The 26,697-nt window shown below is 36.2% G+C and overlaps 1 protein-coding gene across 6 annotated transcripts in view; it reads right to left on the reverse strand.

Annotated features, from left to right (window-relative positions):
- Positions 1-21,460, reverse strand: part of LOC121330501 (leucine-rich repeat-containing protein 7-like) — a 119,397-nt gene extending 97,937 nt beyond the window's left edge. For 3 of the 6 annotated variants that reach the window (XM_041277058.1, XM_041277059.1, XM_041277056.1), the window contains exon 1: positions 21,233-21,458. In XM_041277058.1, coding sequence (XP_041132992.1) covers positions 21,233-21,257 — 25 coding nt within the window. In that variant the 5' untranslated portion in view covers positions 21,258-21,458. Of the gene's footprint in view, positions 1-21,232 lie in introns of all 6 variants that reach the window. The other 3 variants (XM_041277061.1, XM_041277060.1, XM_041277057.1) reach the window with 2 other exon arrangements.
- Positions 21,461-26,697: the final 5,237 nt, after the last annotated feature.

Consider the following 26,697-nt stretch of genomic DNA (forward strand, 5'->3'; position numbering starts at 1 on the left):
AAGCCAGACAGCAGCAGTACAGTTTATTGTAGGTGTCTATTTTCACTCAGCATGCTGCTGTATTTTTTTTTGCCATTCTTAACACATATAACCAGCAAACTAGGAATAGCTTGAGCTTTCTAGGATGTAGTGAATAAACATTAGTGTTAACATCAGGCACTTACTGTAGGGTCCAAGTCAATTACCTTTTTAAATGAAAAGAAACATGAAAAAATACAAACTCTTGCAATTAACATATTTAGAAATAATAATTAATAAATAATTAAATTAAATGACAAAGGCTTCGACTAGGTCTTTTTCAATGACTTATGGTCGAAACGTTTGTCACTGAATTTGAGTTTCTTTTAGTATTTATAAATGAAGCTCTATTGAGTGTTTAATAGTTAAGATGATGCAATTCTGATTGCAAATAGTGATTGTGTCATTAAATAAACATGGATTAAACTGGAACATTGTGTTCATTTAGATTATGCTAAAACACATTTTCTAAATGAAACAAACCATTAAACTGGGCCCTAAACTAAAAACAAAGTCACATTCAATTACAAAACAGCTAACTTTCTTCAACGTACAACAAAATAACATTTTTACTGCACCTAATACATTCTTTTCAAGTACACTGTCACATAAAACATGTTCGGTTTAAGAAAATGGGATGCATCTTTGTAGTTTGGAGTATCAGATGAGACAGAGACATCCATTAAACTGTGAAAGATAATGCACTGCTCTTGTGCAAGTAATAAAATATGTGCAGAGAGAAAAGAAGCAGGCTAGACATTCCATTTTTGAGTCACCAAGTTCTCTGTAAAATCTGATGCCTCCAGCAATACCTTCTGCATTAAATCTCTGTCATTTGTTATATCTGCCAACTATTGCATTGCAGCCATTAAGGCAAGAGAGTTAGTGAAAGTCTTTAAAGATATAGGAGTCAATTTAATCATATAAAAAGTGGGACCACTCTTTAATGCTGTATTAATCATGCAAGTATTTCCTCCCAGGGTTGATTTATATGCCCAGGAGTGATTTACAGACCCACTCACTTATACTACTGTACATACAAGAATAATACAGTGAGAGCTGCGTTAAGATCCATTAAAACAGGCCCCATCAGGCCTTCACTTGAACAAAGGCAAAGGTACATTTTCAGCAACAGAACAGCACAATTGTATTATTATTATTATATTATTATTATTATTATTATTATTATTATTATTATTATTATTATTGGTTATTTAGCAGGTGCCTTTATCCAAGGTGACTTAGACATGGTATAATACTATTAAAAAACACCTTAAAAGATTTGTTCATAGTAAATGCAATTAATAAATTAATACCTAAATATACATATTGCCTGTCCCATCCAAGTATTTTATACTGTGTAGCTAAAAAGACAATTGTGCAACCTGTAGTACATGATTGATATTAGAGGCTTTCTGTTGTAAAACAGTTTTGATCAAACACTGTTGCTCACAGCTCATGAAACAGAGGGTTTGATCATGCTAATAGTTGATAATAAGGGTGTAAGCACGAAACATATACAGGGTGATCCATAATTCTCGATCATGGCCATTTTTTCCTTTGCACATCTTCCTCCAGGTACCCTCCAGATCTCATGATATGCTGTACTGGGGTCAATTAAATTAATCTAATTGGTGTCAGATCTAAATAAAACTGTATAAAATCTTTAAAAGTAGGGTACTTTGGAAAATTAACTTGACTCTGTAACAGTATGTGTGTGTCATTGAAAGAAAGTAAAGTTATAGGTCTGACTCATTTAAAATCTAAACAGTGGTATTATTTAGATGTGACACTGTTTAGATCAACTGAATCCACTATATCTGGGTAATGCAGGTAAGTAACTTATAGTCACTGACAAGGAATGTCCATGCCAGAGGAGTTGGGGGTATACTGCACACGTGGCATGTTGTTTTGACATATCAGACAGGCAATTAGTCAGTGATGGTATATTCCAAAGCGTAACCTGGCACGACACTTAAAACACCACAATTGTAGCTCCTAAAGAAAACGGAATTGTGACTGAGCCACTGCACAATTTTACACTGATGTCAGTCCAAATGCTGCCCTGCCTTGACCATGGAGGGCCCAAGAGAACCACACAAACAGAAAGAGTGACATAAATGACACATATCAGGCCTGACCTCTGGCTGTTGCTTTAATACATGTGCTAAAAGGTTTTTAATTCTCTTTTTGTGTTCTTTACAGTTCAGAGGGTCTTTCTCCGCCAACTTTAAACTTCAAAATCAGAGATTCTGTTGGTAACAGATCGCTGCTTTCCAACCCCTCACGAAACAGCCTAATCCTGAAGCAGTGTGTGGGTGAAGGCATGTACATCTAGGGTTGGACGACAATGAAGTTTCCAATGTGTGATTTATCAGCTAAATTATAATATCAATCACTATTATGCTACATAACGTTTTAAACTTTCGCCCCAGTCAGTAGTTGTCTCTCTCTCACACGCTCATTCAGTTAGTATTCCAATGCCCAGTTTGATTATATGAACAAATGGCAAACAGATGCTGGGGAAGATATTTACAGTGAAATATTTACAGTGAGGCGATTATTCTATGGTCTTAAACCTAATGTTAAGGTAGGTGTGTATGTTTTGGAATTAAGAACGGATTTAAATCTTAAGCTCAGTATTTGAAAGCTTTTGTCTGGCCCATCTTACACCTCTGTCATATATCGTTCCAGGACACTTTTGTCATTCAATTAATGGAACAGGAAAGCATTTTTTTTATTATGCATGTTGTATATATAGAAGTCTTCTTTGCAGCTATATATATTGTAACAGACTGGGGTGTTTTGTCACCGTTCTTTAGAGTCTTGAACACAGTCTGACAGGAACCAAGCACTCTGTACAACTGTATTTTGTTGTAAAGAGGGCGAGGCCTGTATGTTTATTTCAGTATGGTGTTCTCTATCCAGAGTCACACAAATCAAACATCAACAACATAAACAAAATAAACCAAACAAAACCTAGCTCTTTATCTTTGAACTACCTCTTTCTACAAGTCAGACAGCTAAGCTATTTACTGACAAAACAGAACACAACTAAACTAGGCAATAATTGTTTCCCCTAGGTAGATGTCGCATCCTTTATACAGTTCTCGTTTAAAAAAAAAAAAAAACATGCTCTTTTTTGGCTGCCTAATTCGAGACAGGTGAAAACTCTTGTCTCAAAATGGTCACCCCTGTGGAACTCTGGGAATTGTAGTTTTTTCTGACCTTGGCAGTCAGACTGCAATTTACTTGTGTGACCCAAATTCAGTAGCAAGGATACAGGCTCATTGTCACTCTTGGATCAATATACACACCTTCCACCACTTTCCCATATATTTTATAGTTCACTTTGTCACTATATATACATATACATACACACACACACACACACACACACACACACACACACACACACACACACACACACACACAGTAGACGCCTTGTAAGAGCAACCACTGCTTACGAGCAACATTTGTGACATCACATCCTCCACTTAATTGCATCGTTCTTTTGTGTCAAAAACAGATAAAATGCCAAGAAGTCTCACACTAAAAGAAAAAGTATTATTATTATTATTATTATTATTATTATTATTATTATTATTATTATTATTATTATTTGTTATTTAGCAGGTTCATTTATCCAAGGTGACTTAGAGACATGGTATAATACTATTAAAAAACACCTTAAAAGATTTGTTCATAGTAAATGCAATTAATAAATGAATACCTAAATATACATATTGCCTGTCCCATCCAAGTATTTTATACTGTGTAGCTAAAAAGACAATTGTGCAACCTGTAGTACATGATTGATATTAGAGGCTTTCTGTTGTAAAACAGTTTTGATCAAACACTGTTGCTCACAGCTCATGAAAGAGAGGGTTTGATCATGCTAATAGTTCATAATAAGGGTGTAAACACGAAACATATACATGGTGATCCATAATTCTCGATCATGGGCATTTTTTCCTTTGCACATCTTCTTCCAGGTACCCTCCAGATCTCATGATGTGCTGTACTGGGTTCAATTCAATTAATCTAAATGGTGTCAGATCTAAATAACACTGCATAAAATCTTTAAAAGTAGAGTACTTTGGAAAATTAACTTGACTCTGTAACAAGTATGTGTGTGTCATTGAAAGAAAGTAAAATTATAGGTCTGACTCATTTAAAATGTAAACAGTGGTATTATTTAGATGTGCCACTGTTTAAATAAACCGAATCCCCTATATCTGGGTAATGCAGGTAAGTAACAGATAAAATGCCAAGAAGTCTCACACTAAAAGAAAAAGTACAGATTATCAAAGACTGTCAAACTCCGGGGGCTGCTCAAAACCAAGTTGCAGTTAAAAGGGAGAGTAGCAAGGTGGCAAATGCAGTGCCGTGCAGGTACAAAACAGACAATTACTTTCAGTGCAGGGGTGTTTACTGATAATAATAACAATGTCCAGAGCTCTAAGGCAAACACCTGTAAATAATAAATGCTGGAGTGATACAGCGGCGTCTATCACTCGTAACTGTAATCCCCGGGTTTGACCCGCAACCAAAAGTCCAGGTTTTACAAACACCCACACTAAACACGAAACACAAACACAAGACAGCGAGTGAAATTAAGTGCTAGTGGTGAGAGATCTGTACAGCACCGGCGCAGCTCGGGTGTACAGTGGAAAAGAGGTAGATGAGTAGGTACAAAGTATTACAGTTAAGTACGAGTACAAAAATGTCATGGTTGATGTTTGATTATTCTTAAAACATAATAAAATGTGATACTTTTATAACGTTAATTCAATTAACACCGCTTTATAGATACAATATGGTAGGAGGCTACAAATGCACAACAAAGCTCATGTTCAAAAGGTACAGTATATAACTCTCTCTATATATACAGTATATAGTAATATAATACTCTAGCAATAATAATAAACATACAGTGCATCGCATGGTTACAATTATAGATTGTCTCAGTCTCAAATATACTTGAAAATAAGAATAGAGCGTGTACTGTAGCTGTTTTACATATCAGAAAAAGGCTGCCTTTGGTGAGACGACACTCCCCTGTACAGCAATAGCTGCTTAGGAGCAACATAGAAAAAGGGCACTGATATGTTGCTACTTCCGACCGTCTACTGTATATCACCCCCATACATAATTTACCTGTCTAACGAAAAGGTACCACTGCATACTGGTGTTCCAGTACTGATATATGGCTGAAATGTGAAAAATAAAGATGAAATCATTTTAAAGTAGTCAGAGCCTCAGCATCATTATTTGTACTGATGAACAGAGCCTAAGGGATTTAATGCGCAGTCAAATATAAAAGCTCATATCTTTTACTGGGCTGTAAAAGATTTGTATAAAAAAAAAGAAGCCATGATTAATCTTTACCAGTATCTTGTCCATATACGATACACATTCTGGTTTTCTCTGAAGTGCAGCAATAGTAACTTTGGAATACTGTACTAAAAATATACTTTATGAGTCGATCTTTCACTCAATCTGTGCCACAGCTGAAATAATCCTAAACGAGAGTGGACAAAAGAAAAGGTTCTTTTACAATGTGATACGTACATTTAGGAGAACTTTCGTAAAGGATGGCATATTATTCCCTACAAAAATGTTCTGGAATTGAATAACTTTTTTTTTTTTTTTTTTTGGACCGAATCTCCTTTTAGAATCAATTTTGTATGAATTCAAACCCAATAACATAACGACTGGACAAATCGCACTGTTCAAAATGCCATTGTGTTAATAACTAGGTAATGAGCTTCATGTTAAGAAATGAAGTCCCCAAATGTAGCTGTTTAGGTTAAAACATAAATCCTTCCTACACATTGTACTTGCTAAACAAGTTGATTCATAAGTCACGCAACATGTTTTACATTGTTTTTAATTCTACCTAAATGCTGACATTAGTGAACAACCCTCTTTTGGCCAAACGTTGTTTCACAGAGTGTCTCTGTCACAGAAGTTTTTCCAAATGCATATCAACTTCACATACCCTCTAGTTTTCGCGATGCAACAGCAATGGTGAGCGAATTATGAATCACTGTGTCTAAATTGAACAAACAAGTACTTACTTCACTCACATTGCATAATGCTGCCTTCCTGTGAGCCCAGCCTTTTGCTCACAGTAGTCAACAACACAAAAATACTGTGTAGTCCAGCTGAATTCTGCAGATGCCTTCTCATTTGAGAGGTCCAGTACTGCTGTAAATGGTAGAGGGAGTACTCACAGAGCCACACATGGTCCCTGACACCAGAATACACAACATTATATAATTTCTATTCCTTGGTAGGATGCACTGATAGGGGAAAAGTAAACTACACCATGTCAAATTCAATGCTAATCAATGGTGGTCCCATTTAGGATTGCAAATCTTGCATCACAATACACACCAAAGTGCACTGCCTTTGTCTTCACCTCAGAAATAGCACTATAATTGTAAATGTGATTACAGAAGAAAGTCTACAAGAGAGGTTACCGTGCACATTAGACACTGCAGTGATTCTCTGAACATGTACAGCATTTGAATGAAGGCAATTAGTTATGGCTTGCTGACAGGGTGATACATAATCCTCACCGACAGGGTCCTTTATCAATCTCGAAAATGTTCTTCCTTTGATTAAAAAAAAAAAAAAGATAATTAATTGTGATTTTACCGAGGCAAAATGCAATGTCGTTAAGCAGCTGTCCGCAATACAGGCCAAGGAAAAACAAAAACAACAGAAATCCCCTTTAACTCTCTAAACAGACAGCACCTATCAGCTTCAGCACCTGTAACTTGGACATGTTACGGTGACTTGGTTATACCATTTTCCTGTAATTTTACATAAAGTTGAATGAGCTCATCCATGATCTATTCCTGCAATAGATTAACTATACTAGTTTTACTTAGAATGTAGGCATGAAGTACCAATAACTAAAGTAGTTTATACATATTAACCCTAGAGTGGAATGGCCCTCGAGGGCCCACCCCCCAGTCTATAGTTTTGTCCCTAAGTAAGGTGATGGTCTACCATGGAGATTCATGGTGACTGACTAGCCTCCAATGGTGTATTGCAGACAGAATGCTGTCCATTCTTGGACACGTGACTCAGGATATACAGTATAATGATTTCTGGACACGTGACCCAGGATATACAGTCTGATGAATTTCTTTTACTGCATGGTTATCTGGAGGTTGGCCTTTCAACGTGTCCCTTGAACTTCCAATGGGGGATTCAGTCAATACATCAATTCATCTAGCCACATAACATGGCCAAGTAAAAAATATCTCCTTTATATACTCAGAGCAATAGCAGGAGACAGGATTTTAGGTACTATGGGCCTCATTTACTAAAAGGCAATACATTTAGAGTAAAGTAGTGAGCCTAACGTGCACGACAACTCTACATTTACTATCCCATTTACTAACAGTCAACACATTAACTTATGTGCACAATATTAGGCTTATTTACATGCCTCAGCACGCACTAAATTTAGTGCGAGCGATAATTTAATGCACAAGATAATGTCCAAGACAACACGTGACCACCTTCATATAAAAAGCCCCAGCAGTCCAGGCGTATCCTTTGGTCAGTAGCTTATTGTGAAAGGTGGAGGTTGTGTACATTGACCAAAAACGAGCGATCAACACAGCACTCGGCATGGGACAGGCAGAGGCAACGTAAAGTGAAACTGCACTGCTTACCTTTTAATTTTAACAAGCCTTTTTCCTTAATGCATATACAATAAAAGTCTTGTTGTGCAGTGGCATATATATATATATTTTTTTTGTTCTGCTTACTCGAGAAATATTGATTGATGAGACGTAGCCTCAATTCTCTTCCTTGTCGGCATTGTCATCCTGCAGGGCAGACACCATGGATCGGGATGACAGTGCTATGTGAGTACAATCAATAGCACCCATCACACCGGGGAAGCCAGCAACCTGGTAGAAGCCCACTTTCACATCCTGTAAACCTGTCCTCTGTGTGGGAAATTTAATATAATTCCCTGTGAGCTTTAGCAGGACATGCAGTTGTATTACCCACATGAGTAGTTACAGCTTTTAATGGCAGGGAGCCTGTGAATCCAACTAATCCTAGAGCACTGGACAAATGTGACACTGTTCTGATTTTACTTAGTAAAAAGACTGAAGGGACAGAAACCTCAAAAAATAAAATATGATATGTAAACACACACAAAAGATATGAATACAAGGTAGTTAGAAATGTATCAGAACCCTGGAAGTCTTACTTGCTTTCACAACAGATACATAATTAAAGATCTTTATGTATTTAATTTCTACTGGAAGAATAAATAACACATATTACTGCTATATGTGTGACCCTCTCTGTGTAATCCTCTACAAAAAGGAAAGTAAGAAATCGACTATTACTTCTTCATTTCATACACTTACCTGTTACTTTTTTTCTTTTTTGTAAATTGCAGATTATTAAATAGGTTGCAGTTAAAGCTGAAATTACATAATTTAAAATAAACAGTTAATACTCTAAGGTTTTCCCCTTAAGGATGTTTACTAAATGTAGTATTTTGCATTTGATTTTAACTGTATGTATTTATTTTGCATTAGTGAATCAAACAAACAAATCTGTTGAATTTATTCATTAACTGAACAAACCATACAAATCCAGTCACTAAAAAGAACTGAACTGCACATCAAATAGGTTAAATAGTGTGTCTATCTGTGGTTAAAGCCTGGTTTCCATATCCACTAATTAATGATCACTTTAATCATGCAATTATCGTGCACCATAAAGTTTAGCGCCCTTTAGTAAATGAGGCCCTATGTTCATTGTTTTGCCAAATAAATCTGCCATTGTTTTAGTTACATAACTGGCACACTTGATAAAGCAACCCTATGAGATGTATTTAATTGAGGCCATTCAAATAGGTCTGTACCAAGGTAATGAAACCCAACAAAGTGTTTTTTGAAGCAAAATATCGGCGAGGAATAACTTTTTAAAGATTAATTCATCAGCTTAACAGGCTGTCCTTTTAGCTGCAATAAAATTACTCACCCTCGCCACCCGACTTACTAAAACGCCCACACTTCTTTGAACTAACAAACCATTGGAGTTTATCATCCATGCAAAAATAAATTCAGTTTTTCATCATCACAACAATAACAAGCTTTGTGCTCAGAAGCTCTGTCTGTGACTTATAGCACATTCAAGGCAATAAAACTTCATTGGTTCTACCAGCCCTTAACTGGAAGCAACCCTGTCTCTACACACAGTAGGTCTACCAGTTGTGTAATATTTTAGACCAAACAAAAAAAAAAAAAACAACTATGCTTCTTTATATTTAAAAAGTAGTTCACAAGTTCAATCTTCATGTTTGTAGTAAGTTGTTACATTGGGTGTGGAGTGTCTCTTGTCATAACAAAAATAATTTTCCACGGTTTAAGCAGCCAGAACCTCACCTCTCTCACTGCATACGATTTCGTATACAAAAACAGACACCCTATACACAACATATTTATTGATATTAAAGGCAAAAGCTTTATAATCATACTTCCTGTCCTGGGCTTGTTTCTTATTGAAAAGTGGTTACTTGCCTTTGAACGTCTGTCAACGCTAAATGTATTGTAGCCTTATACTGTACAATATAATGCTGGCTGTTACAGTACATGACCAGTTCTAGAATTAAATGAGAGAGGGAAATCCTACTTCTTTTCGCCTAATGTATACACTGACCAATGTAGATGAGACTGGTGGGTGCCCACAGACATTCTAGGATACAAAAGATTACTGCTTATAACTACTGTACAGTTACCCTTTGTATCGTATGGCAGCAAGTAAAGTAACTAACAATGTGTGATAAAATATAAGGATCACAAGCTGATGATTAACAAAAGATCAAAAAAGAAATACGTCTGTAAAAGTTCAGAAATTTAGCCATCTAAGCGATGACTAAATTAAAAACCAATAAAAAATAATACTGCAAAGATCTCCTTATTCAATTTCCTTTTTTTCTGCATTAGCTTAAACACTTCAAGTATAATACAATGTATCCAAGTTCCCTGATATTGCAAACAGTATTATGTTTTCTGTTGATAAAATAAATCAAGCATAACTTAAATTGCTCCTTCGCTAAAATGCCAACAGACTTAAATCATATGCATTAAGTAGCAATTATGAAACATTTATGATTCTAAATCAAAAGATGTAATCTACAAGAATTCTTACAGCTCTTAAAAGTGTCGTATTTATTAAGCATGCTGGTAAATGCCGTGGTATGCAAGGCCTGTACAGTACTGGCACAGTAATGGGTTATGAATAAAAGGCCTGCCAGAATAAAATAGCTTAGAATTACACAGGCAGGTATTTCAGTATTTGGATTAGATTGCACAAGCATGCCATAAAATACATTGATTAGATTTGTCAGACATAAAGATACCTTACTGTCACTGCTGCAATTTCAGTTATACTCATCTGTAAAAATAACATGATGAATTCAAATCACAAGCTAATTCAATAATTCCATAAATCTAGTAGAAAATACACAGTTCACACTAATAATGTGCCATATTTTCATGGTAACAGAAGAGGCAGATGGTTGTGCAACACTCCTGAGGTGATATGTCTCCTCGGTCCATGCAAGCTAAAAGAAGCAGTTATGCAGGAATAGAATTACTTGCCTCCTCCAAGCAGGCATTATTAGTGAAAGGCAGCTTACCCATAAATACAGGAGACTGAACCAAAAAAAAAAATAATTAATGACCGAGACTCAGTAGCACCCATTGACACTGAATTATATCTAATTGAAATCTCCCACAGTGATGTAAATTCTATTTGAGACTTAGTTTCACCTCTATAATTCCCATTTCAAATTCAAATCAATGTGCAAAACATACTGTAGGCTGAGAAGCTGGTAAGTGCACTTTTGGTCCTTGTACCTTGCAAAGGAACAAGGCAGCAGAACATAGTGTAAGAGTCTGTATAGTTACATTCTCAGTGTCTTTTAAAACAAACATTCCAGATCTCACATTCCTTAGCTATTGAAGGGAAATATGTTTGTGGCTGTATCGATCCTTGAGTAGAAAGGGCACTGGCTTTGATAGGACCAAAAAAGAAATGAGAAACAGAAACCCCACAGGCAGCATTTTTTAATGTGTTTACCCACACAAAATATAAGACTCTCGTGATCTGTGTGTACAATTTTGAATGACAAGGTTTGCAAACAATGATGCCACATCCTGAGTTTTGTTTAAAATCCATATTGCTTGTTCTTGTGACTGACTGGGGGCCATCTTTAATTTGTTTTGGTGTGTACCCTACTGTACTGTATATACAGGATAAATCCATGATGGCAGTTGTTTTTTGAGGTGTTCTTGGTGAATCCTTTGGTGTTAAAATCTGTAAATGCGTTTTTATCTTAATGAGCCTGCATACACATTTCACATCAACTCAACAAGGCATTCAGAAGTTATTGGGATTACAAGCTTTCACAGACACATCTAAAAATCCAAAGAAGTAACAAAGTCTATGAAAACATTCAAAAATTACTGAAGTTCTATCACCAAACTGGGGGACTGGTTGATTGGCCCAGAAGGAACAGCATCTCATACTGAGCTACCGGAATTACTTAATACACACAAGACCCAACCTCACTCAGCCTCTGAGAGCTCTCAAAAGCTGCTGTCAGATTCAGACTGTTAGAGGACGTATCCTAACAAAGTGTTTTGCTGTAGTCAGTTCTAACACACTGACACCAAAAGGCTTTTAGGTAATCATGTATAATTTACTTGCACTATAAAAACATATTCTTTACACCTACCAGTACACAAAAACCTACGCTGCACCACACTAAGCTCATGCAAGAAGTACATTGGAAAAGTTTGCATTTCTTAGCCTGACGGCACATTTCCATATAAAGTGCTTCATTAAAGCTAGCCATACTGGCAGCTTACATTCTATCTCCATGAGTACTGGCTGTGTTCCCACTGAAACATGCCCCAACTACCCTGCTGTCAAAAAGACATTAATCTGCTGTCAGAAACGTGACCAATCATATAACCATCACTCACCTGTGAGAGCTGGATTCAACTTTTGTTCAGCTTTTGCTCCTTGTCATTGCTGGTTCATTTGTATTACATCGCTGTGGACATTGTGCCATGACTAATCCCTTTACAGCCTTCCCCCTGTGTCTGCCTTCCTGGAAGCAATTTAAATATATGGCAGGTTTCAGTTTTAAAACACCTCAGCTATTTGTTTTTTTAGATTAGGAGCATCTGTCCCTCTTGTTCACCTGGTCTGCATCACAGAAGATATGTCTGTTCTGTATTCTTCTCAATCCTGATTTAGGGGAGAGTTTAAGGGGGCTCAAGCTAAATTCCATAAATCCTACCCATCACCATCACACACTTCTATTCGCTATATACCAGAAGGTCTGCAGTTGAAAGAAACATGTGTTTAGCAAGCATGTATTTTCATTAAAAAAAAAACTATATGCTGTACTACACTAGGTAAAGACCTTTGTCAGTTCAATTTGTAGGTCATTCCTACAGCATGTTATTGGCTGATATTGAATGGGTGGGACAAATTTCATTACCCAAGTAAAATAACTTATGTAGCTCAAGACCACCTGCTTGCAAGTGCTGCAAACAGTAGATAAAAAACCAGACACGCACAACAAATTCATTTTATAGAATTATTGTATTAGTTACAACCACTTTAAAAGAGGAAGTCTCATTGGTGCTTGGCAAGATACATTATAAATATACAGGTGTTTGCAAAGGCAAATAGAATATATCCCAGCATGTAGGGTGAGCAGGTTGTTCCTTTACACAATCTATTAGAAAATGGCATTGCAGTGTAGTCGAGAGCTACATATAAATATGTACATCATTAGGGGTTGAACTTTTCGGTTTTTATTTGTCAAATCTCTCCCTCCCTTCAAATGTTTATTAGTCGTTTAATGTGTCTTTTCTTTGCTACAAATCAAGGACATTTTAAATGATGGATTTGCTATCAGTATACACTCCATACTGGGTATTTTATGCTGAAAAGATTTGAAGGTAAAAACAAGTGACATTGTTTTGTAATTAACAGCTTTTCCTAAGTTTAATTAGGAAACAGAATTGGCTCAAAATAAGTTTAAGGGGACGCCATGTGATCAAAAATAAAAACCGGAAACTTCCAGCCCTATACATAATACAATCAGTACTCCAAACCGAGACCATCCACAGTCCGAATTCGGGAGGGTATTAGACTATACAATACTTGACATCTGTCTTTTAGCAAGAGCTAACTCGACTGTGTCACTCACTAAAGCAAATCTGCAAGGGAAAACTGTTTTTTTTTATTTTTATATAACCTTCAAAAGAATAACTGACCTTGGAACCTCACATGTAAATGCAGACAGTTATTCCTCAATATTTTAAACCTCTATTAAACTAAATAATAAAATGCAAATCAAAGTGTAAAGCAGTAATTTCCTACTTAACACTTAAGTAAAAAATCATTACCCTTTTGGTTCAGTACAACAAAAGACCATTTGTGCACAGTGCTACCAATTCCTTTACATTTGCTGCAAGGCAGTTTTCTTACATTATTTTTTTAATTATTCCTAAAATAGGTTCTGTACTGCGATAACAAAAATTCTTAAGAGTATAACTAGGTTATTATTTATTAAATTCATAATGTACACTTCCAATTAAAAAACTGTTATACCGAAAAAACCCTGTGGATTTATTTGATGTAACATATGGCCAAGAAATATGTAGGTAGTGGTTCAATTTGGGCATATTTATTCCATGTAGTCATGCTACTGTTTTGTTTTTTTACAAAGTGATTTCCTTTTTCTTTTTGTATCTATAACATTATACATGAATGAGATTATTTTTTAAATGGATGCACAGTTATAACAATTCAAAATTCAATTCAATACTCTTGGACCATTCTAGAGGGGATTTTTTTTGCTGGAAATTCCACCCCAAATTCCCTGTAAGAATCTATGCAGTCCCAACTGACTTTGGTGCATGTGTTTCTTATTTGATTTAATCTAACCATTGTAGAGTTAGACAAAATTACTGGAAACAGAATGACTTAACATTTGGAGTTTTGTATTCTTCCTCTGGAACAAAAATAGTACAAAAATAAGCAATTTTCCCCCTTGCGGTATGTAGCCTTAAAATTGTAAAGAGTTCTAGAGCAAGTGCTGAGCACAGCTAGTCTTGCCCTGAATGCCCTGAAAAATTCATCCTAGTCACTATTGTTGAACCATTTTCAACTGCTATTCCCTCACATTCCCTTGCTTTGAAAGAGTAAACCTGAGTTATCACCCTGGGAGTCAGATACTGCAAGTTATATTGCAAAGAGATCAACAGCCACTAGGCTTCGATATTTGACCTGTGCTCAGTCATGTTAGAAACCAGGAACATAAATAAATAAACAACAACAACAACAACCTAGAACATGTAAGAAGCTTCATTTTACATTGCAAAACCAAATAAATGTCTCCAGACTGAAGAGTAAACACATCCTTTCCATAAAGAATTTAGAATCTTTTGGGATGGTCACCACAGGCAAGACTTGATCTGGCTTGAGTCTTATCTAGGGCAATCAGCTGTGACTATGATTAGGGGTCAGGTAACTGTTTTGTACATCTTGTAATGTGTCTTTTGAGGAAAATCGATCGATCACTATTTAGCTTCAGAATCACACATTAAACGAAAGGCTACTACAGAGGCTGCTGGACAGAATGTAAAATAAACAGCTTTCAGAAAACAAACTGGAAAGTCAGCGCAGACAGAAAGTATTCCTCTTGGTTGTAGCCAAGTTAAAGCAGTACTACAGGTACGATATAGCACAGGACTGGTGAAAGCCGAAAGAGTGTATATCGAAGAATCGGCAGATACTAAAAAGGCTTGTGGATGCTACAGTATTCTTAGCCAAGCCGAATTTGGCATTTAGAGGCCACAGAGAACAAGAGCAGTTTTCCTGAACTTTTAAAACTACTGTTGAAATACAACTCTCCCTTGGACCAGAATTGTAAAGCTTTCCAACCCAAACCTAACCTATCCAAGCCATATTGTGTCTCGCAAACTTATAATTGATGAGGTCAAAAACTAAAAACTTTACTAAAACAGGACACAGCACTGAACACTTTATAAAATTTGACAAGCTGACCAGCAGCTGTGTTGAGGCGTTTTACGACTTACTGGTACATACACCCACTTATGAACTTGTGTTTAATGTTAACTTCATGCGTGGGCAAGCTTACGATGGAGCCAGGACAATGTCTGGCCACATTTCAGTGCTCCAAGCAAGAGTAAAGGAAGATTGGAGCTCAAAGACAATGTACGTTCACTGCTGCGCACACAAATTGAATCTGATTCTAATTGATGCAGCCTCCGCTTTCACCTGCACTAAACTTTGTTTCGGGACTTCAAGTTTTCCAAGAAACTGAATTTGGAAGAAGAACAAGATAAAATGTTGAAGGGTACTGAATCTTGCGTAAAAGAGGCTGTCAGATACAAGGAGGGAATCAAGAAAACGTGCTACTGAGGCAGTGCTGCAAAGTATGCCTGCAATTACTGAAGCACTTCACAGAATTGTAAGTGGAGAACTCAAAGGGACCGCACCAAAAGTCGCTGCTGATGTTCAGGGTTTATTGACAACATTGGATACTTTTGAATTCAAGTTGATGTTAACTTTTTGGAACATTATCTTGAAAAACACATTTGCCCTATCAAATTACCTTCAACAAGAACCAACTGACCTAAATACAACCCTAGAGCTCATTAATGCCTGTGCTACAGAGATTAAAAAAAAAAAAAAAAAAAAAAAACCATACGCTTAGAAAAAGCCTTCATTGAGTTGGAGAGATCTGCGATAGACTTGGCTACAGAGTGTAACACAATCACATTGTACAAGAGCAAAGAGCACATAAAAAGAGTAAAAAAAACTGGATAAAATGTCTTCAGGAGACTCAATTACAGACAACAGACAATGTTTCAAAGTCGATACGTTTTATGTGTGATAAACAATTTCAAATTAGTTTGAAGAAAGGTTTTCAGACTTTAGAGCGACCACAAAGGAATTCCTGGTGCTCAATCCAAAGCATTTTTTTGACATCAACTCAGAGGAAAGGGTTAATAATTTGGCACATTTTTACAGGGAGCGTTTAGTAGCGAATGACGTGGCTGATGAATACTCTTCTTTTGGAGGTATTACTAAGGATCTCTTTGCAGGTCAGGGTGATGCAGGCCTTTCAACTAATGAGATTCTTCCTGATATGGAACGTGCATTTCCCAGCTTGTGCATTTTGTATCAGATTTGTTAAACTATACCCGTAAGCACCACTCAAGCAGAAAGAAGTTTTAGTCGACTCAAACTCATTAAGAGCTGCTTGACAACTCAGTGCATTAAGACAGACTTTCTGCTTTGAGACTTTAGAGTTCAGAGAGGGGAGTTTATAACTGAAGAGCTGGAAAATGTCATCCAAAAGGCATGATGAGTTCTTTGTTTATTTTACTGTTACGTTCATTTTTTTTGTAAAGGAAATGTCATGAAAAGGACATGGTGTGATACTTTGAGTTTTAGTTTGCTACCATAATGGCACAATATTTATTATCTTAAGTCTACTTTATGCACATCAGTATTCAACTCTACATAAATTATTCTGGAGTTGCCTCTGTGTAAACCAGCAAATTAAACCAAACTCTTATCAATGGGGGCCCCCTAGAGTAATATTTGTTCCACTAACCCCCCCCCCCCCCCCCCATGATGAAAAGTTAACTCAGCCACTGGTGCTGCACATATTGCCTTTATTAAAGTATGCCTGTTTCTAATTGATTTCCACATCTGTATAACTTAGCATAGCTTTGCCTTACACTTCCAATTAATTCAACGTGCAGTCTCAATGTATGGCCAAGTCCACACCAGACAGAGAATGTTGGCAGCAAATGTTGGGGGATGTTGCATGCTTGCCTTTAACAAATGTCAGCACTAGGTTTTAGTAAGAAGCAAGTACCACTATTTTTATGATTTTATAGTGCTCTTAAATATTGTCTACTGAGGTTTATTTAATGTTTAAACAGGTCAGAGAAATGTCAGCGAAATCCAAATTTTACTCCATAACCTACCTACAAAAAATACTTACATTTACCACGATTTAAGTAGACCCTTAACTATGATGCATGCAGCTTGTGTATGGTAGTCAGTAGTTGTGGATGCTGTTGCCAATGAGAGACCAGCATTTTGTCATGTGTTTGTGTAATACGGTCTGACACACTGACCAATCAGATGTCGGGGGATCACCCACAGGAACACGGATTTTCATGTATTGCACAACTGCAGTGTATTCTTTGATTGTATCATGCCCAAGATTTCTCCAATTCAACGGGATGTACAATTACATTATTTGTAGGGATGCACCGAATCCAGGATTCGGTTTCAGATTCGTCCCTAATATCTACTTTTGAGCAGGGTTCAGATTCAGCCGAATACTTAGGATTCACATCCGTTTTAATACATCCCTCCAATGTATGCAGTTCTTATTTAAATAAAAGACACAAATCTGTTATTGAATGTAACTGTTGTATTTAATAACAAGAACACGTTTGATGAACTATGTCAAACCTAAATTAATGGTGGTGCACGCATTCACGCAGCTGCTGAATGCAAACATACCCCCGTATGCAACATCACATTCAAATACCACTTTTCATGGAATAAAGTTATGCAGTAAACCTGTAATATATAGTAACTGCAAACTGTTGTAGACTTTTGGGCTTTGTTGCTTTGTCTGTGAAACGTGTTCTAGAGATCATACTGAGATCAGTCGGTATTCGGTTTGGTATTCGGCCGAACCGTTTGAAATGGATTCGGTATTCAGCCGAATCCCATAAACTTGGATTCGTTGCATCCCTACTTATTTTACACTCAGGGATTCCCTGAACATAAAGTGAAAGAGCACAGCTTCAAGCAATAATCCAGAATTACATTAACATAAACCAATTAAAGGGGGATTTTGGCAATCGTTTTTATTGCACCCAACGACATAAGTGCCCCCCTGACTGGCCTTTCTAAAATACAGTTAAACCAACTAAACCTCTAAAGCATTGTCTACAAAGCCAAATCGATACAATTACAAGCATAGAGTATTTAACGTAATGAAAGGAGGCCTGAACTAATCACAAAGCAATAAGTCAGGGTTCACACAAAATTAGAAAATTGATTTTAAAGGCTTGGCTAGCACAAATAAAAATAAAAAAAGATACACTGCTAATTCAAGGGCCTCATGAATGCCTTTTCAAGGGTCAGTTTTTTTTTTTTTTTTTTTTTTTTTTTTTTTACCTTAGAAATCAACTGAAGTTGAAACCCTTACATACAGCTATGGCCATAAGTTTTGCATCACCTAGGATTTTAGGATTGAGACATAATAATAATAAAAACAAAAAAATATATATGAACATCATTTAGATATTTTACTTAACATCAAGTAATCAAAGAAACTACAAAATGATATTGCAAGTCTACCGGAAGCCTAATAGTAATAAATATTTCATGTTAGATTACAAAAAGTCACAATTTTTGTCATTATTTCATTAAAGTATTTGGAAAACTGCAAAGCGGTTGTAATTCAATATGTTAACGTGAAATTATTCAGCAGGTTTCATTCGACTTTAATAAGCAAAATCCATTAATTTTATCAGGTGATGCTAAACTTTGGCCCATAACTGTATGTTTAAAATAACATTAAAAAATAATTAAAAACTATACATAGAACTAATTATTTAAGGACATCCTTACGAAAGACATGAAAATAAACTGCTCTATGTTACTATGGCTACTGAAAACTAACATATGTGATCTCAAACTTCCTCACACCCACCTCTTCTTTTAATCTTCTTTTTCAAATTAGCAGATCATTTGAGCTACAGTAATGTTTCAATTTAAACACCTACACTTCTTGGGTCTTGTCTATGTCTCTGAGAATTGAAACGCCATTGGTTTATCTCTTTTGAATGCTTAAGAAGAAAAACAAGTTTTTTGCACAGGTTTCATGTTTCATTATGTGGCAATAACTGCACATTTAACCCGGGATTTGTTCATATAATCAGATTATTATTGGTGGATTGTGATATTTCTGATCAAAATAGTTACAATGCAATCTCTTTAACTTTAAGCACACAGTAAACACCAGTGATAACATATTTTCTTGCAACATTACACACAGTATCACAGATTACCAGGGAGCAGTTCAAAGCATAGTTTGTAATAGTAACAGTAATTATATATATAGCTTTATTTAGTTTTTGTTTCTACTTCATAAACAAGGTGTATTTTACTCATGAAATATAGCTGGGGCTGAGTCATTATAGTTTGTTTTAACATAGCACCATCAAATGAATCCAGCATTAAAAATCAACTGGATGGTTTTTAACTGTAAATCAATATAATTCATGAATACTGAGAAATGTAATTAGAAGCCACATATATAATGTGTATAATTGTGTGAAAGAACAACCAGAGCTGAAATGCGTGGGGTGTACTGAGGGAAGGGCAACATCTATCTGTGAGCTAATGAAATATTCATATTAACCCATCATTATGCAGTCTTATTCTTATCAAGCAGGACAATTATAGATTAGGAAAATCAATCACTCCTTCCTCTGTTCAAAGGCACTTCAGTCTCCTACTACTAGCTACACTGTTAAATTGGCATATTATTTGTTAAGTAAATGTTAAATCAATTGTCAGGAAGGAAATCTGCTTTAAAATCAGAAAAGTGTGCAACCCAGCCAGCTTGTGTTAACCTGCTAATCAGATATCACTGGATCGCAGTGACTAGCACCTTTTTTATCTCTATTTTACAGGGGGTAAAGGCACTATCTACACAGACAACACCAAACGCAATACAAATTTAAATTTAAAAAACAGAAGCATTCATAACTGATTCAACCATCTTTAAGACAATATTGAGAAAAAATAATAAATTATATTTTTTTATAATATATTTTTTGGTTCTATTTTGCAATATTAGGCCTCAAATTCTGGATAATAAGACCATGCCATCTGTAAATAATAACAGAAATGTCTTCACTGATAAAGCTGTATAAACCAACCAGCAAAATCAACAGATCAAAGTGATGTCCTGATTATTGTGATTCACGAAGAGAATATGCTGCAAAAACTGAAAAAAAAAAAAACTTGGAGTGATATATAAAAGTACTGTTAATTAAAGTTAATACAAATGCGAGAAACTGGAAAAAAGAGGAGAAATTCATCTAGTCCTTTACATCTTATAATAACAAATAAAGTACACCCTACTGTAATGTACTTGTGATCAACAATGGAATTACAGCCTTGTTATTATGTACAGTTGTTTGTACATTATGCATTACTCTATTTTTTCTTGCTTTTGTTTTTCAAAACTAAATACAAATTACTGAACTAAAAAGAGACGCAGAGGTGACTTACTGATTCTTTAGAGGGACATCTCAGTGCAGGTTTGAGGGGCAAACTTCCAAGTAGGTCATACAGTGCAGTGTATCTGCTATTACTGGCAGTGAAATTATATCCAATCCAGTGCCAGCAGTCATACCATTTAAGTGCCAGCAGAATCACTCGAGAACAGTTAAATTATAACAGATAAGGACAATAAGATGCCAGATGTTTCGATTATACATATGCCACAGCAGCTGTGGTGCTTCTAAATGCCTTAGGGAAAGGTATCTTTTATGGGACAGCAAACACAGCATTATTGTAAAGCTACTTTGTAATGGTCACTTTGTAATGGTAAGAATGATTAATCAAAGTCCTACATTCAGGATAACTCCAGAAGGAATGCATCACATACTGTATCACTTTCCCTTATCATTATACCAGAACACATTCTGATTAATTGGTACTGCACTTCTGGTAGGTGTCACTTTGTGCTAAACTTACCAAAAAACTGACAGCTCTTGAATAAAAAATAATGGATCTCATGAAATACACATCTGAAAGTTACCCAGTCAGAAATGGTTAACAACCTCTTTGATGAGCATTGTATTAGTGTATGTAACTCTAAATCAGGACATTAACATTCTGTTTCCAAAGATATTTTTATGGCTTCTGTACAGTACATAATACACTATTCAAACTGTCTACAGAGCATAAATTCAGCATTGGTTTTGTAATATAATCATTATTAAACTACACAGAAAAGAAGAAATCTATCTAACAAAGTAAATGCTGTTAGTGTACTTACACGGAAGGGTTGAGTAATTGTCCATTAGTGTTCACTCGTGTGAAATAATCAGAAGCAATTGTAATTCCAAACCAAACCGTTGATCGCTGGAGTCTATTGAGTGGTAAAAAAATCAGGGAACACTAAGCCATGATGTAGTCGACCTTCCAAGAGTGCTAAATAGGAGAATCTCCAGCCAAATCACAAAGCTGGGCACAAACAAACATTCTGAATACCCAAAGCAATTATGGTCATTTAAAAAAAAAGAAAGAAAAAAAAGTCCTGAGAAAGATTTGAAAAGTCAGTTTCCAAATCTATTTATGTATTCATTTATTTTTTTAGAATCTTAAGAGCACTGTGATTCGTAGTCCATAGCTCTTGGTGTCTTGTGTCCAAAGAGAAACCTGTCTTCCAGCGAAAAAAAAAATAATAAAAAATAAAAAGCCATAGAAACTGCAGTGGAGTGAATGTTGGAATTGGTAGCCTCTGTAGTAAAACTGCACTGTGTACCGGTTTGACATAGAACAACTCAAATAGATTGTGTACTTCACAATAAACCACAGCTCACTGTATAATTCAATGGACAGGTGCATATACCTTAGTCCCAGCAATGCTGAAATCCCTATACGATGCTTGAAGCTTTCCACAGATTGTACTAGCAGTTTTTCCTTTGCATTGGAATGGCAGAATAAGATAGAGAGAGAGTGAGAGAGAGAGAGAGAGAGAGAGAGAGAGAGAGAGAGAAGGGAGGGGGATGTTAGGGAGGAGTGTGATGAAAATCACTCCTAGCAAGCTGATTAAGTGCCAGAGTGGCAGCACAGCTTCCAGCTCCCCCTCCCACAGCCCCAGCCCCCACATCGCAACACCACTCTTCTAATATGCTTTCACGTGCTGTGGTTGACTTAATGATTCATTATGTAAGGCATGCCAAGTGCAAGGAGATCTCCTTGTATCTACAAGTGCAAGGAGATACAGTGCGGTTTTTATCACATCTCTCCTGAATCCAGCACTCGGGTATGCCACGGCCTCTTTAAACATTATAGATGTTATCTGGACCTAAAAAATAAAAACATGCACTAATTGAATCCTGCGGAGTTACCACAAAAAAAAAAAAATATACTAAAATGCTTTTTTTTTTTTCTTAAGGATGCATCAGGCTTAAACAGGGTTTTAAACTATGTTTCCGTGACAACATGTCTGAAAGATTCCATTTCAGAAAAATGGCCTCATGAAAAACATGTGAAAAAAAAAGATCATAAGATAATTGTAGTAATAAAATGTGGTATTGAACAATAACTTATGATGATAAAAAAGCAGCACCTGCGTTTTAAACAGTGCAAACCATTCCCCATGTGTGAGTGAGGTTGAGGCAGAACCCAAATTTGTATTTATTAATAACAAAGATTTAGAAAACACAGACAAAAATATAGGCATTTTCGGCACAGCAAAATTGAATAATTGCGAGCAGCAGCTGTACTACAGCACCGGCCTGTATAATAATATTTTTGTTTTTAAAGAAGTGTTAACTAAGGTAATTACTTGTTCTTTTCTTGTGTCTTATTAGCATTATCACTGGCCTCAAATTCTTGAAGAATTACATTTTACGTAATTGATTATTTGTTTTTAAGTGTAGTGTACAAGGAGGTAAATGCTTTTTTAAATGGTTAAATAGAAGGCTCTCTGTAGTATATTGTGATATAATCTATGGCAACAGAGTCATTTGTTTGTAAACGTTGTGATGGGGTATAGTGTGCGATATACAAATCAATATCTAATCACTTCCTTTCTTACTATTGTATAAAACACTGGCATCTGCACTGTCTTCAACCATCCTGGGAAACTTAAGTTCTGACTAGAAATCCAATAAAACCACACAATTGTATACTCAAGAGTGTAATGTATCCAACTAAAATCTATTTTAGTTAGATATATTATTACATAATTGGATTTATTATTATACCACAATTTAATAAGAAAAAAGACTGTGATATAGAACTAACTTAACATAATAAACCCTCTGTGGCAGAGCAGGGCTCTGCCCTTGGAAATACCGGCAGGGATGGAGTTAAATTCTCCTCCCTGCCCAGGTTGATTGCCCCAGGTGGGAGCAATCAACTAATGTAATTAATCAATTATCATTTAACCACCTGGCATAAAAGGAGGCCTCAGCCTCCCAGTAGAGAGGAGGGAACTGAGGAAGCAGGTTGGTAGTTTTTGGTTTGTGTGTATTTTTGAGATTTGTGAATCCAATGAAGGCATTGCCCAGCCTGGAAACCTTTATTTTGTACATTTTGCTTTTTGTCTTTCTTTTTGTGTTTAAATCCCTTTATTTTGCCCTTGTGCACTTTTTATTTTTGTATCTATTTGTATTAAAATTAGTATTTTTTTGAACTGCAGACTGTCTCTGGGCCTCTATCCACTCACCAGCCTGCCACACCCTCACAGGCCAACCATTATACATCTCTTAGTAAGGAAACCTGATTTGTCAGGAGCTACGTTACCATCCATCTGTGCACAATATTTCTGTATTTGCTAGCGAATTGCTGCTGCCATACTCTTAATTCCTAATAAAGTATATATTTTTACAATAATATAGGACAGGGAGCACAAGTTAAATGTAAACATACTTGACAGATATTTTACGAAAAGCAGCAGCTGCTTCTCTGTTGCTATGTGTGTGCTTTTGTCTAAAGTCAAAGTATGGAACATCAAGTCTTGCAAAGCACTGACAATTGCTAACTCAACTGGTTCATTTAGCACATCCACAAACTGTCTGGGGTAGCCTTTTCTTATATGATCTGCACCCATTGATGCCTCATGCCTTTCCATCAGCCTTACAGAAAAAAGATACAGCTCACACGATGAACAAGTGTTTAATTAATGCTACTATTGTAAAATAAACAAGCAAACAAATAATACAAATAAACACATTCCTACATGGGCAGACGTGTTGCTTTATAGATGCCACACAGTCTCAAATACAATAGAAAAAATACCATGAACAACATTTAAAGTAATTATAATAATGCTAATAATAATAATATAGAGAGAGCAATTAGAGAGTGCATTTTAGCCTTAGAGGGAACTCTGGGGCTGTGTACACCTAAAAATTGCAACAAATGGGAAGCATGATTGCAAGGAAGGGCTGAATCTGTATTTTTGTATCTTAATCCAGTTAGGACCGCGTAAGGCAGGAAAGGGATGGGACCAGCTAATGAAACCCCATCAGGAGTCGTAACACAACTAGATGGGAACACATGCTCCAGTTAAACAAACCCATCAAAAACAGCTCTTATCAGATTCGGAGTTGCAAAGGGATTATTGACGGACATTTATTGACCGAGACTGGCAGATAGCATAGGTTTTAAACTACCCAGCGTGGTCCAAGAGTGAGCATATAATCACATTTGTATAAAAACACGACAAAGATGTGTCACCACCTAAATCCACATCATTAGGAACTATTAGGAAAAATAATTAGTTATATCACGTGGTTGACAGTGTAGTACACAGCATTGAGAAATTAACTGCTTAAGAGCCAAGGAGTGACCAACTAGCTGGAGGAGATGCCTGGGCCCTACTTTTCACTGGGCTGTAATGATCAGGCATGACACATTTCATTTAGTAAGTTGACAAAAGACCCTAATCACCGTCTTTAATTACACTGGTTTAATAATTTATTTTTACTCCTAAATTATACTTAGTTTTATATTGCATTTCCATTAAACAGGCATACTGAATTGACATAATGGGGCATTATCAAAAATCCAGCCCATTGTGTGATGGGCATGCAACATCCCACGACATAACTACTAATCTGTCTACCTGTGGCATAAAATACATGTATGATATAAGAATCCCACAGTTACACAACGGAAATGGAGGGTGTTCACAAGACTGAAACTTGACTCTGAAACGTGCATTATCTGTAAGGATTTTTGCATGTCTATAAAAGGTATATACATCACCTTGTGAAGGAATAAGAAAATAAAGTAAGTCAGAAGAGCTTAATGTAACTTTCACAGCATCTGTATCTTTCACAGCAGCCAGGAGCCCTGTTTCCGGGTTCAAGTGGTGTGTTTAGATGACAGGTCTGTGTGCTGTAACTTGAATTATACTACTGTTCTGCTGTAAAACTAAAAAAAAAACATTTTAAACAAAAACAGCAATAAAAAAGGAAAAGTTAAGTAAATGTTTTAACAAAACTAGTTAAGCATAGCAAATCCTACCAATGTGCACTGAGAACTAAATAAGCTCATAGCTCACTGATAGCCAGCAGGTGGGTTTTTGTGGTGTTTTGGGGGAACCCTGTGACATCAAAATCTGTAACTGTGCATGTTTCTTTCTCTCACCATTATGAACCTGTATACACAATTTCAGATCAATCCAACATGGTGTTCAGAAGTTCTAAGAAGGTTAGGTAAATATGAACAAAGTAGATAAATCCCTACAATGCTTGTTCGCATGGCTCCGCTGTTAGCAAGGAAGTGCTTGACAGTATACACGTACCAGCGAGTTGAAACCGTATAGCATGAGATGACAAAGTACAACAACATCTGTATGGCTTTTTCTACCAATATTTTGCAGCAATCTAAATTCACAAGTGGAGCGCTATCAATCTGGATTGAACTAAAACATTGTAAATGACATATTAAAACAAGAAAAGCATTTCCCCTAGCTAAAAAGATTATTCAGGTGGCCCTTTCATTTTTGTGAATGATCTGTGTTCCACTTTCAACACATTGTAGATAGTAACGATTCATGGTAAAATCTAGTTAATTGTATATATATATTCAATGAAGCCAGCTCTAAATTCATATTAAAACAAGCCAGTATATAGGGTAGAGCTGAAATGGGGTCACATGAAATGCAACAGGAAGCTTACAGCTTCTAAATGGATTTCAAGATGCAATGGTAGTCTTCATAAAAGAGGCTGTTTACGAACTATATTGCAAGGGGATGTACTGTACCCTAGAGACTTTGAGTAAATATTTACTGACAAACATTTCTAAACCAATTTGTATATACAGGCTTCTGACTCCTTACTGGATTGAAGTTTTGTAGCAGCAATGCAAATTATATTTCATTAAATATAATAAAAACCCCAAACATTGGTCAGTTGACACTTAATGCCTCTTTGTAAAATGTACTGTCATCAAGATAAAGGTTAACTTCACCAGCTTTCCAAGGTCACTCAGACAGAGACAGTGAGATACAATGCCGTCACGGATTCTGTCCCCTGTCGGTGAGATGAGAGGGGATGCGGTTTATAGCTCTATAACCATGGATGGAGACGAGCCCGGCTCTTTTGCATTGTGGTTAAGACGCTTGCTTGAAGAGTGCGGGGTTGCTGGTTTGCGCCCACCTTGCACCCTGTTAAACGTCCGTCTCCAGCATTAACTGAAAACTGGGACTGCATTTGCAAAAGGGGTCTTTAATTTAAATGTGGCCACAGATAGCAAAATAAGAATGCTAATTCAAATGCT

The sequence above is a fragment of the Polyodon spathula genome, chromosome 18 (genome assembly GCF_017654505.1).
Source record: "Polyodon spathula isolate WHYD16114869_AA chromosome 18, ASM1765450v1, whole genome shotgun sequence".
NCBI lineage: Eukaryota > Metazoa > Chordata > Actinopteri > Acipenseriformes > Polyodontidae > Polyodon > Polyodon spathula.